Source organism: Oryctolagus cuniculus, chromosome 5 (genome assembly GCF_964237555.1).
Source record: "Oryctolagus cuniculus chromosome 5, mOryCun1.1, whole genome shotgun sequence".
Classification (NCBI taxonomy): Eukaryota; Metazoa; Chordata; class Mammalia; order Lagomorpha; family Leporidae; genus Oryctolagus; species Oryctolagus cuniculus.
In genome coordinates, this window is record NC_091436.1 from 66,338,759 (window position 1) to 66,357,203 (window position 18,445).

At 38.3% G+C, this 18,445-nt stretch overlaps 1 protein-coding gene across 2 annotated transcripts in view; it reads right to left on the minus strand.

Annotated features, from left to right (window-relative positions):
• The window catches only part of LIN28B (lin-28 homolog B), a 150,482-nt gene that overhangs the window by 123,788 nt on the left and 8,249 nt on the right, over nucleotides 1–18,445 (minus strand). The window contains exons 1-2 of one of the 2 annotated variants that reach the window (XM_051855427.2): nucleotides 12,088–12,204; nucleotides 3,501–3,549 (exon numbers count right to left, since the gene is read on the minus strand). In XM_051855427.2, the coding sequence (XP_051711387.2) occupies nucleotides 3,501–3,534 (34 nt within the window). In that variant the 5' untranslated portion in view covers nucleotides 3,535–3,549; nucleotides 12,088–12,204. Of the gene's footprint in view, nucleotides 1–3,500; nucleotides 3,550–12,087; nucleotides 12,205–18,445 lie in introns of those variants that run through there. The other variant, XM_051855428.2, reaches the window with a different exon arrangement.

The window sequence follows — 18,445 nt, forward strand, 5'->3', positions numbered from 1 at the left end:
TTTAATTTTTTTCTCATTTCCTACTTGTTTTTAGTGCCACAAAGATCTGTGTTTGACTCAAAACGCATGTTTTGTACCTGCGAAAACTCAATGTTTTATAGCTTGACTTATCATAGTTCTTTCAGAATGTCTTTAAAATGAGCTCAAGTAGCTACAAAGACCCGGGGGCAGGGGGTGGTGCAGATCCAGGAGGCCCTTGGTTCGCACAATCGGGTTTCCCCCGTTTGTAAAACAGGTACACATTTTCTCAGCCTGCCCCCAGCCCCCAACAGTACAATGCGGGGAGCCTACCACCGCTGCTTTCAACTACAAGCAACGAGTGACTTCTATTAAAGCAGAAACAATGCTTCGGTTCTTCTTAAACCTGGGAGGAGGAGCAGCGGCACCGCGCCGAGCCGCCCCACCCGCCCTCTGCTCCCCGCAGCTGGGGTCGAAGCTGCACGCCAGCGCCGCCGGGGCAGCCCCGCGAACTCGCGCTGAGCGTGCACCTCCGTCCTCACAACTTCCTCTCACCTCTCTTCACTCACCTCTCCCTTTAGTCATCGCATCACCACCCCCTCAGTGGAGGTCCAGACCCTTCCAAGGAAGGCCGGTGATTTCAAACTCATTAGCAGGGATTTTATATCTGTCATCTTGTCCCCAAGAACAAACAAAAGGAACCCTTGCCTTCAGCTACGATGGCAAAAACACTAGGCGCAAACCCTCCGCGTGTATTGTATTGCCAGACTTGTGTCGTTTAGAATTTGACCCCTTGATCTAGGAGATGCGAGAAGCTCCTCAGAGTAAGGTAAGTGTGGTCAAAGGGAGAGAATCAGGAGGACCCCAGGAAATGACCACTCCCGCCCCCACCAGGCCCTGCCCAAAATGGAGCCGTCTGCAAACGGACCCCGGCGCCGTCCTATCGGGAAGGCACGGAAACGTCGCCAGGAGCCTGAGGGTCAGGAGGGCCGTCGGCGGGCGGGGGTGGCCGCGCGGGCGCGACGATTTTCGGGAACCCCCTCGGCCCCCGGCGCAATCTTTCCCGCGCAAAAGCCTTGGGCGCGCACGTCGGGCGAGCTGCGGGCCATCGGCCGGCCGCCTTCTCCACTTCTCAGTACGTGGAGGCCCCACGAAAGGGGTCCCCGCCCGGGCGCAGGTCTTAGGATACCGGCCCGTCGGAATGTGGGGGCGCTTTGTTTTAGCTCCCGAAACGCAAAATTCCGTTCTCATCTCATTTAATTTCTAAATCCTTGGACACACATGCTCTGGCTTAACACCGTTGTTCCACTTTTAAAATTGTATGCAGTTGTAAAATTTCTTGAGCTTTTCCTTAAATACTTTCTTGACACATTTCCCCCAGAAATAACAGCAAAACTGGAAACTTAGGAACGAATTAACATAAATTTTAAGTTTCCCAGGAAGATTACCTTTATATTTCAAAAGAGTAAAATAACACAACCATTTGTAAATGCTTCCTTCTTTTTTGGTCAGATATGTTTCAACAAAGTATTGAGAGCAACAAAAGTAATTCAGAAAAGGGAGGTTATTTTAAGCCCACCATTTGTATAAAGTATTTTTTAAAAGAAACTGGAATAGCAAAAATAACCCTATTTTATCAATATACTTCTCTCCCAAGTAAAAGGAAAAATTAAAATTGTATGATACTCTCAAATATTTTACAAACTCTACTCAACAAATTCCTCAAATGATTTTATTAGATAATTTCGCTAGAAAAAATCATTTAGTAATAAGTTTTACTTTGCCCACAATAACACAAAAGAAAACCTCTTGTTTTATTTGACAAATGAAAGTCGGTATTTTTCAGCTGAACTACTTGGAACATGTATGTTCCATAATTTAAAGATCTTTTTGCAGTAAATATTCTGAGTCTGTGGAAAAGACACTATGTAAACACAGAATTCCTTTTTCATCCTCCAAAGCAATGAATAAAAGTGTGTTCTTTAAACCATAATAATATCAAAAGAAATAATCAACTGAAATAAAAGTGGGGACGGTCAGGCATTTTGTTTCAATATTTACACTTTGGGTTTCTTTGCTGGGAGAACACAGGTATATCAGAATTAGGAAGGAAAAGAAGAGAGGGAGACTAAAGGATGAGACAAATGAGGGGGAAATCTTCAGTTTTAAAGATGCCTATCTGGGAAGCCAATCTTTGGAGAAAAAGCATTCAGCTAGAAATTACTGGAGGCCAGGGTTCTGGTCCCATTTAGGAAGCTTGTGGCCCTGGGATAATCACTAAGCTTCGAAGAGCCCAAGTTTCCTCACCTACAAAATGAGGAGACTGGACCTGTTCACGTGGAAACTTTCAATTTAAAATGTAATCTCCTGAAAGAACCTTTCTTTTGGTGAAAGTGGTGCCTTTCCCCTCCAACCCCCTTTTTTTAATCACAAGGAAACACAGACATGAAACTTTATTGCAGTCACTTAACACATTGGTGTTAACATTATTTCCCAACAGAAAAGAAAAAGGTCTCTACACTGTTACCAGTTTGCCCCCAGAGAAAAACCAGTATCAATAATCAAGGGAATCTGCCAGGCGTATTATAATATTGTAATGACTTTTGAGAATCTTCATTGTTAGGATACTCTTTAGAGCATCATCTCCACCTTAAAGGATTCACTCAAAAAAAAAAAAAAAAATAGTAAAGTGTCAAATGCTAATCTTTCATGGTTTTCTCATTAAACATTTTAATCCTTATTCCTAACCTCCTGCTATCCACAATCCTGTATCTACTAACTTTAATAACAGAATAACATCATTTTACTTGTGCATAAACATTGGCACATCATAGCGCTTAGGTGTGTTTTGTTGCTAGTCAAGAGCTGAGCCAAGACATTATTAAATGCTATCAGGGTAGTACATTATTAAATAAAACGATTACTCATAAAAGTTACCTAAGTTCATTCCAGTGACAGAGGAAAATATATGTGAAAATTCTAAGATTAAAATGTGAAGAAGTTCAAATGATTCAGTTTTTGTAGTATGATAATGAAGAACAAACTTTGATACATGTTCATGAAAAGCAACATAAATGGAGATTCCTGGATTAGAGAAATTCCACCAAAATTTCTAAAACATTGTGGTATTTATGTTATGGTGAATTATTTAAAAACAGCACCAAGCCTCTTTTTAATTTAATTCAAGATATATTAGTTAATGCCTATTTTACTTTGGGAATTACAAAAATGAACAAGCTATGAATACTTTTGATTCATCTATTTTCTATGTTCCTGGGGTTATAGATGGGAATTACAAAGTCCAATACTGCTAAAATCAAGAGGGGAAAAGAATTAATTAGAAGATGTTATCCACACAATTCTGGTGGGAATTTAGCTTTGCAGATGCAGTAATCTGGATGGCGTACAGTAGGACCATCTTGCCAAAATGGAAAGTCAGGATGGAAAATTCTTGAGGGCTATCAAGTTCTCCCAGATGCTTACAGTGATTTTTAAAACATAAGATAAATGAAATATTTATCAAAAAACAAAAAAAGACTAACCTGGGGCTGATGAAACCTGGTTGAATGACCTCATCGTCTTCTGAAGAACCTAAAATCAGAGAGCTCAAGTCAGTACTACATTATTTGCCTATTTAATTGCCTCTTCTTCAGCTTAATTGCTCATTAGAAAGCAATAAAATGCCCAGGTTTTGACTCTGTGAAGTGACTTGTAAACTTATTTTTACAATTTAAGACTCACCTAGCAAAATCAGATAAGCAATTGGCATAAACTTGCCTTTGATTTCTATTAAAGGACTTTGGTTTAAAAAAACATTTAAAACAAGTCTGTTAAGATGCAGTCAAAAGATGCCAATTTCATCAGCAAGGCAACTTTTAAGTTTTTAATTTTACACTGTAATTCAAGAATCCCAGTATTTTTCCACCCATAATACTAATCTACCTAGCCTTCATTATTGTTTCTTGGTGAACTTACTTGATTGTCTCTCTTCAGATATACTTTAAGAAATACTTCATGGGCATCTAATTATGGTACTGTTACCACTGATATTGGGTCTTTCTGTTGTATTTAAATGTTTTTTTAAGAAAAAGGTATAGCAATCACTAAGTATTTTTAAAGATAATCTAGTACACATTAATTCATATTTTATAAAGCAAAAACAATTTTCATTTTAAAATGTAAGTACTGATGTTTCTAATATTGTTTCTGATATTGCTGCTGACAGATGTTACAACACAATAAAAATTGCAATGAAGAGGCCACCTAGTAACAACAGCTGGATGAGACTATCTTGAAGGCACTGAATTATCATTTTTACCTTTGGATTACAGTTACTAAGGTTTGGAAAATAAATTGGTTTGAATATACATCCAACTCACCTGCTACCTCCCAGGTTTATCTTCCTTTCTTTAACTTTTACATGATATATACACATACACATACATATGTATTATATATATATACACACATACACATATACAGCTTATATAAAAATAAACCACTCTGTGTAAGTTCTTTAAATTGTGATCTAATTTTCTTCTCAAACAGAAGATTCTCCAAGTGCAGAGTTCTACTGAATGTTGACCCAAGATTCTTCTTACAAAGGAAGACAATCCCACTGAATAAGATTTGAAAAGACTAGAAGAAAATGAACAAAAGGCATGTGAACCTCTATACATTAAACCCTTCAGTTATCCTGTGTTTACAACCAAAAGACACAATGACAGATCCTAACAAAATTCATAATTAAAACTTGTTGAAATAGAGCTTTCCTTTATACTGAGCCTGTATCAAGTTTTGATTCACACATTTGCTTTATGTGTTTAATTATGCATACATATTTTTGCAAAACCATTGGCTTATGCCTTTCTTATGCTTAATCCAATGTTTATATTTTCAGAAAAGTTCAAATCAACACATTTTTAAAATGTCGAAGCACAGAATTTTATCAAAAACTTTTCAAAATGGATAGGTTATTATAAATGGTAGATTAAATAATGTCAGAATCAAATAACATAAAATTAGCTACATAAAGCTTTTTAATTCAAGAGCTCTTTAAGTTTTGGGGGTTTTAATTTGCTATTCAATTTGAATGATAAAGATGTTCAGATTTTTTCACTATCCAGCTATTATTAATTTTAATATTAGCATCCCTTTGAAAGGAAAATGGTATTATTTCATAGACAATTCATACATTTCACTGAAAATGAGTACTGCTTTAAATTTTTTCAAAAACAAGAGTTGGTAAAGAAAACAGAATTAAGCTTAAAATGGATATTACAATCTGTCCACCTAATATTTACTAAATAACTATCATAGCAACGAGGTAAGAGTTCTATAAATTATTTACAATTTTTGTTATTCCAGGTGATTATTTTTAAGCAAAATAACAAGGAATTAAAATAATTTTAAGTGCATGAATACTTCCAAAACAAATATTTATATTTTATACCTGAGTATTTTTAATATTCAAATTTTTGGTAAAGTATTTTTTAAAACTCATTAGCTTTTATTAGAAAACAAAAATCTAATAAAAACTGTAAAATCCTGGCATATACTTCTGTGTTCCTTCACTGGAATAGTCTCTGTTCATCATTTCAGTCTCCACTAGACCTCTTTCCTGATTGTTCCATACTGAGTACAATGTTAACAGGGTGTTGTAATTTACTGTAATAGTCCATGAAGATGTTCTCTCCCAACTTGACTTCATGCTGGACAGTGGCAGAGATTCTGCATATTTCACTCTTTATTTGAATACTGGCATTCTTTAGTGTTCAATATATGGTTTTGAATGAATCAATGACAATGAATTTCTGTAGCTTGGTTGACTCTAGGTGACTTTTTGAGAAGAAATCAACTTGCACACAAAATTTAAAAACACTTTATGAAAAAAATGTGATAGGCAATTAACATTTGACTATTACAAATATATGTATAATTTAAACTTTACTTTAAAGATATCGATTTAATACCATAGAAATAAACATCCATTATGGACATTCTTAGATTTCATATTTCCTCCTTTTAAATATATAACAATATTCTTCTCAAGTACTTTACTCGTGATTTTAACTAATGTAAAAGAAATAACTGGTTCTAAAAGTTATATATTATAATTCATTAAAAAAAAGATAAGCCGTTAAGCCCAGAGAATTAAGTAATGAATAAAAGTACAATACTAATATATAACACATCACACAGAACTTTATTTCAATTCAACTTACATCATGTTAACTTTTACTTCTAATACTAATATAATGCAAAGATTACTTCATGTCAGTAAAAAATGATTTAGCAATCAAGAATATTCAGCATAATAAATGAAAAATTTCATTAATTTCATCACAATTTTTCAACATTCAAAAACTATTATCAGTATTTTCTAAAATAACGTAAGTGTAAAGTACATAATGTTTACTAACTATTCACTTGATGATTTACAACAAGAATGAATTTACAGTACATTTTATCTCTCATTGAAGTAAATGCATTCTTTGGAAAGCCAACTATAGGGAACAGTGATTTTTCTTCTTAAAAGAACAGTTGGGGGGAGTTTTAAAATGCACTATGTAAAATCACAGCAAACACACTACACAGACCCTGGGTGAAATCTAAAGCACAGTATTTCTTTGAATTGACTGTAACTTAAAATACAATATATACACATATCAAATTACTGGATGTGGAAGTTCAAAACTGAAGTGAATGTGGATGCTTCATGAAAATATTTTCTTACGTTTTCCTCTAAAAGTGTTTAATAGGAGTTAAAACTTTTTACTGTAATTATTTCTTTAGAATCACTCAATATACTATATTCAAATGCTACTTAAGCAAAAATCAGAAGTTGTTTTGCAATTCCACTAAACAAAAAAATATAATTTTGGATATATACTGATGCTGTATTCCCAATCATATACAAGCATAGAAAATTTAAAGAAAATAGCTTCCTTAAAATGAAAGAAATATTTATAGTTTAATAATCTTAAGATTGTTGGAATTCTCAAACAGGAAGCTTCTCATTTTGTGCAATATTTTGAAAATTATGAGAATGGAAAACTTTACAGCTCTTTAAGAAAAAAACATTCCAAAGTTGCATTTTTTAAATAAATACAAAGTAAATGATTTAATTTACAATGCATTATGAGAAACACTTAATCATAGAGGGTAATATCTGTAATACTGCTGAACCACAGAGATGAATTTAACTTTCTCAACCATTTTACAAACTGAAATTTAATTGGTTTCACAAAAAAGATATGGGCAGCTCAATCATTTTCTTCAAATAGTGTAATAGGAAAGATTTTTTTCTAGAAGATAAAAATCTTCAAAGAATAATCATTTAATTCAAATGGCATACTGTCAAAATTATTTAAAGGCAATGATCATGGCACAAATATTGATAAACAATTCTTCAGCTTAAATGTAACTAACAGAGCTGAGCCACAGCACCGTTGGTTTTGCTAAAGCAAATGTTTGTGTTCTCTGACTGTTGTTCTGAAACAACAGTTTTATATAATAAAGCTCACAGCTGAGTCACTGTGTAGGGCATACAAAATAGAAGAAAAATAAAAGGAAGCAATAGTGATTTCAGATTAAAGAAAGAGTAAAAAATCCTGTAAACTTCCTGTCTTTAAAAAAGTTAATCACATACATTTTGAAGGCCCATCAAAACTTTAATAATAATGACTCCCTGTAAAACTAATACTTGCTTAATCAATATGAAATTTTTATGTCATACATATTAAGCTTTAATATACATTATTAATGTTAAAAATTAAAAATACCACCAGAGATTAAGGAAAACTTTCAGTGCATTTGAAATGTTTTCGATATCCGTTTCAAAGGATAAATGTTTATTATCCTGTCTTGATCAGTACACATTATATACATGTATTGAAATGTCACACTGTAACATATATACAGTGTCAATTTAAATTTTTTTAAAATTTCCATAAATATTTTAACATAATAAAGAGAAGTTTTAGAGATTGCTCATCTTTAAATCACTGACAGTGACCTAATGGTGTAATAAGTACCATTAATACGAAATAAAAATAACACAATTATAACTAGCAGAAATTAGGTTAATGTAAAAAGACAAAACACAATTTACACTGTAAAAAAATTTTAAAGTTACAAAAAATTTAGTCTGCTTTTAAACTGTCCAGTCTATGTTTAAACTGTTCAGTCTAGAACATTTTGGTTACAATGTTTCTGTAGTCTGAACTAATATTTCAGAAGAGAATTGATTGAAAACATAAAAGTAGTATTTCAGTGCTTGCTTCCCAAGTAAATTTATCTCTAAAAGAAATACTGATTTGAAAATATCTAGAAAATCTAAAACATGTTTTTCCACCATTAGAACTGGTCATTCAACACTAAGTCCTTTTTTCTGTATAATTAAGCTTTTGTTCAGCCATGAAAAAACTAGAAACTGATTGCTTGAAAATGAGCTGCATGCCCTTTGTCCTGGTTTGTCACCTTTGACCCTTAATTTGATGATCCTGCATATAAACTCATGCTATTTTTAGTAAAATAATGTCAAAGTTCTATGCTAAAAATAGTAATTTTTAGTGAAATACTACATGAATTGTAGCAGTCCTTTTCAGGTAACTGTTCACACAATGTGGGGCATGGCAACACTGTAGGCAATGAAAGCCTGTTGTTTGCCCTGGTTCAAACAATAGAGAATCTCCCAAAAGTGCTAGATCAAGACAGCTGTAACTGTAAAATTCATGATCTTCTCTTTGTTAAAAAATTACTCACATTGTTCTTAAGTGGAATTTATTCAATGAAAAGTTTCTAGTTTAAGTGTGACAATTACATATTTTGATGTTGGTTTTGCTAATGTCAGAATATAAATCTGATTCAAAAACTACGAACATCAAGCTCATACTCAACCCTACAGCAGCATCAACTGAAACTGTGGTTTTGAGTGAATTCATTAGTTGCTTAAACTGGTTTTGAGATCCTGTCACCATCTGCAAGTGGGCAGCTTTCTAAAAAGAAACCTCTACCACTGACCCTATGGACTTTACTGACATTATTCCAAATCAGTGTTACACAGTAAATTAATGCAATTCAGAAATAAAATTTCTTCACAATTCCTAGACAATTCCATTTCTACTAGATAAAAAGTTTTTAAAAATGCATGAAATGAATTTTCCTACAGTCTTGAAGCTACCTGAACCTCTACACAGTATCTGTATAATTTTCAGTCAGATTTAGCAGTGACCAATATGGCTGCTTGATTCAGCACTATGGTCAGCGACTTCATACAGCCCCATTGTGTCAGAGAAATCTGACAATACTATTACCCATGTTGGTACTGGCTAAGTTTCTGAAACCAGTGTATCTCTACATCCTGCATATTCCTACATATGTTTTGCATAAATCAACCTTAAGTATCTGATATAAAGAATTGTTATTGTTCTGTTTGGCTAGAAATGCATTATTCTGCAGTTCACAAAAAACAGTACTCATTTGTAAAGAAAACGTAGTCCCTTTTTTAAAAGGTAAGAAAATCAGGTTTAGGGTCTAAAGAGTTTAAACATAAAAATTTGAGAATTTTAAAAGAAAAATTAAATTCTAAAAAATATTAAATAAAAAACCCTTTAGCTGACAAAAAATGCATAATGTCCCTTTCATAATCAATAGGCTTAATTACTTGTAAATGGTTCATCTCCACAACCCCATTTCTTTTTATCAGTTCAGCTATCCATTAAGATAAATGTTTCTGGATCTTTTCCTGGCCTCAGCTTGCTTATACAGTTTGCAAATTTGGTAGCTGTGCGTAGCACTTTGATTAATTTAAAGAGACAACGTCCTATACATGAAGACTTATTTTTATTTAGTAACTTATTTTTCATCTTTCATCATGAATTGTAAATTATGATAGCTGCATGCTACAAATTAAAAAAAAGTTACATGATTAGCTAACAAGCATTATTAAACTTTCAGGTGGGTACTCTTTGTTCAGAGTAAACAGGAGGAAGAAAAACACTTAAATCCACTATATTCACCAAAATTCTAGTGACTTTTTGGAACTTATACATGTAACACCCTTTTTAAAATACATCATTCTGAAGACATAACTTTGAGCACTACTGTTTTAAATCTTCATCTGCTTCATTTACATTGACCTGATTTCCCTCCCCGCCTCCCACAACTCAGTAGGTGTTGTATTTAAATCCTGATTAATTTAACAAATTCTTTTCTGAAAGAAGTTTGGCACTATATATGTAAGACAATCTGAAAACAATTAATGAGAAAATAGACATTAAATCATCTGGTTCTAGATCTATTGAAAAGTACCTACAAACAGTTCCAATAACCACTATGTTCCAGTTCTTAAATTCTTCTGACCCTATAAAGCCAAACTACATGATCTTACTTGTGAAATGGAAAAATCTAATAACTCATTATAATTGTCCCCTGCCCACTAAGTACAAGAAGGAGACTGTGACAGTTTAATTCCTAAAGCTCTTTAGGAAATTAGGCACACTGGGTTGCTGTATTTCACATATGCAAAAATAAAGAGAAGCAAGAATCACCCCCAAAATGGGCAAGGCTTTAATTGTTCATCTAAATGGCTGATTATTACATGCTATTTTGTTAATTTATAGCCTTCCTCCTCTATTAAATCTGTGCAAATCCATAACAAAAAAAATTTCATAACAAACTATTATTTTTAAATCACTAGCATATATTTCCAATAATTCAATTTTAATTTTTAAAGTTTCCTTAAAAGCTTTCATAAAATTAAATAAAACTGATGTTTTACAACTTACTGTTAGACTTAAAAATTTACTTTTGTACAAAAACGATTTTGTCTTGTATCCAACTAAATTTGATAATTTGCACAAAAAATGAAACGAAGATTTTCCTGATCAGAGTTTAAAAATCACTCTAAGTCATGCTTTTCCAGCAACGTTGTAAATTTTAAAAATTCATTCTAATAGCAGTTGTCTCATAATCTTCACTTCCCCCACATCTGTGATCAAGAAATAAAAGCTACAATAAAACACGAGCATAATTTCTTTTTCCCTTGCGCTAACAATTATAGGTATAAAGCTCCTCCCTGGAGAATTCAGGTCTATGAACAGTCATATTATTTACTAGCCTTAAAAAACTATGAATGAGAAGAAATCCACAGAAAGAACCAAAGAGAACTCCCGGGGAACACAGGCACCTAAGATTTCATTCTGTGTTACAGGAAACAATTCAAAATGGCCGACTTACTATTACTTACATTTAAGAAATTTCCGCAATGAGGGCACTACATACATACTGTAAGGTGTTACTCGAAAACACTCAATATTTATTAACATGCAATTTTTTTAAAAGTTTTTTTAGAGTGCAAATCCTTGTAAAGCACCCGCAGCCAGGGTTCCGGTAGGTGGTCAGTGAAACCTTCTCTGCAAACGTGTTTCTTCCTTAGCCTTTCCTCTGCAAAAACCACCTAAAACCAAGTGCGTCTTTCTCTCCGTTCTCTCCAAATCCTTAATTTTCACTCAAGAATTTACATCACCGACACCGAGGCGAAGAGGACCCTCGACGCCTGCCCGGTACAAAGCAGCTCCGTTTGCGGAGCGTGAAGGGCAGGTGCGGACGCCCCCTGGCGGATCCTCCCCGCGCGCCACAAGCGCCCGCAGCAGCCGCGCCGACCCTCCGCGGCGACCCCGGCCCCGCACCGCACCGCTGCTCCCCGAGGCGCCCGCGCCCCGCCCTCGGCAGCCCTGGGCAGCCCCCGGGCGGCCTCGGCCCTCCACACCCAGCCACCGCGCTGGCCCTGCCGCGCCCACACGCAGCGCCGACCCAGCGGCGCGGAGCGGGGAGAGAAAGGTGTGAACCCGGAAGTACATCGACCGCCCGCGTCCCGGGGGTTAATAAATCAGGGCCGACGAAGGAAGGACGCGGCGCTCCGGCTCCTCGGAACGGCAACTTGCTGCGAGACCTGTCACTTCCCCACCGGGCCCGCTCCTCGCCCCTCCCTGCCGCTCGCGCCTCCTCCTTTCTTCCTGCTCGCCGAGCGCCCCTCGACGTTGCTCACGTGCCAGCCCCGGGACCGCGGGCAGGGTTCGCACCCGCGCGCACACCCGGCCACGCTCGCGCGCGCGAGCCGCTTACCTCCGGGGCCTCATGGTCGCGTCTCTAGCCCGGGTGTGAGCGGGGGATGGGGCGGGGGAAGGCGGGGAAGGGTGTGAGTAACGCGTGTGGCCTTCAGTCCGGGAGGACGGAGCGGAGGAAGGGGCCCGGAGCCTGGCACTTCCTGAGGGAGCGAGCGCGGCAGCAGCCCGGAGACCCGGGATGCGCGCGGCGGGGCGGGGAGGGTCAGCACATTGTGAGCCGGCGAGGGGACGCGGCGCGCAGCTGCCGGACGCCGAATCCGCTGTCGCCACCGCTCCGCCGCCGCAGCCCGGCGGGTGGCGGGCGCGGTGAGGGGGGCGCGGCGGCCGCGGCTCCGGGCGGTTCGACTGGGGCCCTGCGTCAGGCGGCGGCACGCGCACACCTGCCCGCCGCCGTTCCCGGCCGCGTCATTGGCTGCCGGCGCCGAGCGCGCGAGATTGAACCTTCCATTCATTCCTGGGTCGGGTGGGCGCGCGCGGCCGCGCTTGGGCTTTCCCCCGGGGGCTCCCGGGGCCGCGCGCCGCCTCCCGCGGCCGACCCCGAAGGCGCGGCCCCGTTGCTGGTTGCTCCGGCGGAGGCTGTGAAGGGCAGGACCTGTCGGTCACGCGGGCGGCGTCGGGCCCCCAGCCCCCGAGGCGTCCCAGGTGGCTGCTTTTGGGGCGCTCCTGCAGGGAGGCGGAACAGCGCCACTAGGTGCTCCCCAACCTGGCCCGTTGGTGCAGTGAAACTACGAAGCGTAGCAAAATCCTTCCTGAAACGCGTAACTTCTTTTCCTTCACTACAAACGCTCTGGAGATATCGCGAGGTAATTAGTTAAATAATTAATTCCGACGCGATTCAAAGTAGTCAATGGTGAAGTAGCTTGGAGTCCAGTGGGCGTCGTTGACAATCAGAAATGAAGGAAATTAGTACCAGCTGTTTGTTTCCTGAGCAATAAGTACTCCATCTCAGACTGAATAGAGACTTAGACTTTACTACAGAGCGCCAAAGGGTCTGTGGACAGAACCACTCCAACTGTGCTAGGTTTATGTTCACCTTTGGTGTTTGGTATCTTCCCAGACTATGAGTGTTCTCTCTTTTCTACCTGGTGGTTTCACAGTTCTCAAAGTTTCTTCTTACGCTATCAGTCCTCGATAGTTTTGCATACCCCTTAACCGACCAGCTACAACAATGAAAGATAGTCTTGTGATCTGGACTGTTTTAACTGATTAAAGATATTAAATATTCCAGCAAACTAGAAACCTGAAGTGTACGAAAATGAAAAGTATAAAATGTAAAAGAAACAGCTTTATGACTGACTCTTACAGGCCAGTTAGCTGGATGATATTCTGTGACTAAAAGATTCTGCAAACTGGTGCTGTGTGATGCCCATGTTCTCATGCACAGTATCTGGAGTGAGGTGTGAAATCAGTTCATCTGTTGGGGATAACCATAACTCTAAAAGAAAGTGTCTCTGGCTCTGGGTGAGGTAAATACAGACTGATCAGAAAACAGGATCTCGTTGTGATGCTGCCTAAGGGTTTTCTAGATGGGCCACCTTCAGCAAATTCCCTAGATGGCTTTGCACTGGACCAGTGGAAAACATTACTTATTTGAAAGTTGTTTTTGCATTGGCAAGTACATAAAGTACATTATTCTAAGTAGCAGAGAGGGTTCTTTAGATAGAATTCTTAGTCACAATCATTGCATCAATCAATTATAATTGATTTATTACAATATTATATACTTTGCATTGTGATTCCAAATATAGAGGAAAGGGATGCAACATTGATTGCTAGAAATAAAAACGGAGCTATTAATTATATATCACATCTGAAATGTGATATGCTTTTACTTAAAAGCATTACAGTAATTATTTATGAGTTGAACTTACAAATGATGCACTCAGAATGAACTTTTTTTTAAGGTGCTTTATAAGACTTTGGTATGAGAGTTAACGTGATGCAGCAGGTTAAGCTGCCACTTTTTTTTTTTCTTTAAGATTTATTTTATTTATTTGAAAGAGTTACAGAGAGAGGTAGAGATAGAGAAGTCTTCCATCCGCTGGTCCACTCCCCAGATGGCCGCAATGGCCGGAGCTGCGCTGATCCAAAGCCAGGAGCCAGGAGCTTCCTCTGGGTCTCCTACATGGGTGCGGGGGCCCAAGGACTTGAGCCATCCTCCACCGCTATCCCAGGCCATAACAGAGAGCTTGACGGGAAGCAGAGCAGCCAGGTCTTGAACCGGTGCCCATATGGGATGCCTGTGCTCCAGGCAAGGACGTTAACCTGCTGCGCCACAGTGCCGACCCCAAGCTGCCACTTTTGACACCAGCCTCCAGGTTCAAATCCAGGCTGCTCCAGCTTTCTGCCAACCTGACTGCAAAGGCAGAGGATGATGGCCCAAGTCCTTGGGCCCCTGCCACCCACGTGGGAGACACAGAATACCTGACTCCTGGCTTCAGCCTGCCTCAGACTTGGCTATTACAGCCATTTGGGTAGTGAACTAGAAGATGGAAGACCTTTCGTCTCTGTCACTCTGCCTTTTGGTCTGAAACCAGGAGCCAGGAATTTCCTCCGGGTTTCCCAAGTGACTACAGGGGCTCAAGCACTTTCCCAGGTGCATTTGAAGGGAGCTGGAGTAAAGCATCAGGGACTTGAACTGGCATATGCCAGAGCTTTACCCAAATGGCTTTACCCACTATGCCACAGTGTCGACCCCTCAAATCTTTAAAAAAGGAAAAAGAGTTTCAGTATAACTAGGTGTGATATATATTTATAAAATACTTATTTAAAGTCTGAAGAATTGTAAGCAAACAAACAAAAAAAACTAACTCCCAGAATTGGTGTCCCATGCAATCAAGAAGTCACCTTTCTTTTCAATTTCAATTAATTATGATGTTGCTCTGCTTCCACCAAAACAGAAAAGGAGACATACTTAATATATTATTTCATGTACATATTATTTCATATATAATATTTTTAAAGATTATTTGAAAGGCAGTTACAGAAAAAAAGAGATCGTCTACCCACTGGTTCACTACCCAAATGGCCACAACAGGCAGGGCTGGACCAGGAGCCTGGAGTTCCATCCGGGTCCCCCATGTAGATGGCAGAGGACCAAACACTTGGACCATCTTTCAGTGATTTCCAATGCACATTAGCAGGACTCTTGATTGGAAGCAGAACAGCAGGGACTTGAATGGATGCTCCAATATGGGATGGCAGCATCACAGGTGACAGCTTAACCCACTGCACCACAGCCCCTGTCCCTCCATATAATATTTAATATTTCATGTGCATGGAACAGCTCTGTTGGGCTGTTCATTTACTAAGGAATATCAGTATGATTAGAAGTGGATGAAAAGCCAGCAAGACAAATGAGTTGTGTGTATGCTTCTTGGCAATTTCTGCCTAAAAGTTGATCTTTCCTGTCTGTGACTGTGGTGATGATTTGTGTTAGTCTTAAAATGATGCCTAATAATTATTCCCAAAGAAAGCAGGCTCTATCTTAGTCCTAACATCTCCACTACTTACAATAGTGCTTAGCACAGAGTAGTGTGGAAGAAATGCTTTTTAATTAGTGTGTGAGATTACACCCTGATTACATTTCAAGCAAATAATTCACAAGGCATTTAGAAAATATAAAATGCAGTATATCTCTCTTGCCCTTTATTATATATATATACACACACATACGCATTTATTTCTCAAAGAAATCCATACATCATGTCATTGTACTTGTGAATTACAAATACTGTTACAGTATGGAAGAACTAGGCTCTCTGTTTCTTTATTTTGCCTACTCTAAAAAAAGGTGAAAGAGACTTTAAGATGGTGCCATGAACCAGGAGACTGAAACAATAGAAATTTGTTGTCTCACAGTTCTGGAGGCTCTGAGTGTGAAGTAAAGGTGTAGTGGGGTTGATGCCCTCATAGAGATCTGAGGCAGATGCTGATCTGTGCCCCTTTTAGCGCCTGGCAGCCTCAGGTGTTCCTGGAGTTGTAGATGACATCTTCTTCTGTCATCACACCGTCCTGCCTTCGTAGATGCTGTTCCTGTGTGCAGGCTTCCTCTTTTCACAGGGACACCAGCATGTTAGATTAGGAGCCCACCCTAATGATCTGATCACAAAGATGCTATTTCAAATAAAGTTGCATTTAAAGGTTCTGGGGGTTAGGACTTCAACATCATTTCAGGGAACACAATTCAATCCATAAAAGATAACATTGTTAAACTGATGACTTTGCTTCTTCCTTGAAAAATGAGTATCTTTCTGCAGAGAACTGAATAGATCTACATAGGCATTCTCCATTTTTCATAGTGAAAGAAATGACTCTAGTCAAAAATACCTTGTTTTAGACTGCTGTATATCTATCATGAATATAAACTATCTTATTTCCAAAGTGAAAATTTAGGGTGACAAGAAGTATCACCCAAATTAAAAGGTATCTATTGAATGTCCCTTCCTACATAGAAGAGAAAAATAATAAATAGGAAGCTTAACATTTATAAAAGTTAGGACAAATCTGTGTTTGTCTACCAAGCTGGCAAAAATCCTGAAGTTGGACTATGAAGTGTTGGCGCCGCTGACAGTAAACATACTTCCATGCATTGCCAGTGAGAATGCAAGAGTGCTACCACATTTAGAGTGGGAAATTTGATGAAAGTTATCAAAATTATAAGTGTATTGTAAGATCTAGCAGTCTGTCTTTTGGAAAATTATTCTACAGGTACAACTCACATAGCAAATGATGTGAGTACCTGGTATAATAGCAGAAGAAAATAACCTAGTATCCATGTACAGGGTCTAAAAAAAATAAACAATGGTACATTGATACAATAAATGTAACATCTCTCTGCTTGTATGGAAAGAGCTCCAACACAAGTTGTTAAGTACAAGCTGTTTGCCAAACACCATACATGCTGCCTTTATGTGGGAAAGGGAGGAGATCCTGGCAATGTATATGTTTATCTTTGCACATACAAACACTCCCTAAACTGTTGCCTATTTGGGAAAGAGGGAGAACAGAGTAGATGGACATGAAGGTTGGAGCAAAGATTAATGTATGCTTGTTACATAGTTTTGAACCAGGTGAATCTATTAACAAGTAATAAAATATGACAAATTTAGTGCTACTATTATGGAAACCATTTTTAGCACTCATATTTTTTATATTTCAAAAAAATATAGAAGAAAAGATTTTTGAATATTTTCACCACCAAAGAACGATGCGTGTTTGACGAGATAGCCATACTCACCCTGATTTGAACATTACATAGATCAAAACGTGGTACTCTGTAAATAGGTATAGTTTTTGAGTCAATTAAAAATTTTAAAAACAATTTGAACCCCTTATTTTGAAAACTAAATTTTTAGAAGAGTTGACCACAAAAAAAAAAAAAAAATGGAAATGGACAAGTGAAGCATATGTGGTAAAATCTTGCTTTTAAATCTGGGTAATGTGGAGATGGCACTTTATTGTACTTCAGGTCTCTCTAGTTTTATCTTTGAACATTTTCACATTTTTAAAAGGATTCGTTTTATTTATTTGAAAGATAGAGTTATAGAGAGAGGTCTTCAATCCACTGGTTCACTCCCCAAATGGCCACAATGGCCAGAGATGAGTCAATCCAAAACCACGAGCCAGGAACTTCTTCTGGGTCTCCCATGTGGGTGCAGAGACCCAAGGACTTGGGCCATCCTCCGATGCTTTCCCAGGTGTATTAGCAGGGAGCTGGATGCAAGACTTGAACTGGTGCCCATATGAGATGTTGGCGCCCATATGGGATGCTGGCACTATAGGCCAGGGCTTTAATCTGCTGTGCCACAGTGCTGGCCCCCATTTTCACATGTTTTATGTTAATCACTAAAATTATAAAATCTAAGAGTTGCTTAAAAATTTTTAAAACGAACATAGCTAGAAATGCTAGACTTTGGGAGGAATCTACCTGATTAAGAGGTTTAAAGTAGCTGGCTAAAAATAACCTGTAAATCCTCCTGGGAATAGGTGGTCTGGTCAAGTGAAATGAACAGAAAAAAGAAAGAAAAAGAATGCTGGATAGAAAGGCCATTTATTATCACACCTTGCAGTCTTCCATGGATCTACTGACCCCAGCTTTTTTCTTCCTCATCCAGCTCCAACTTATTAAAGAACCATTGCTCCTTCTTTTTAGGCATTTTTGGTTGTATTTTAGATTAATAGAATCACCATGTAAAATTTTTCGTTACACTAATGGGAGAAAAAAATGTTTTGAGAACACACCTCTGAGGGGAAGGGAAAAATCTTTTCTTTCCATTCATTTTAGATTCATTGGCTGGGACCTTGTAATTAACAAGAGAAAGGCATTTAAAGTTTAAATGACATGGGAGCCTGCA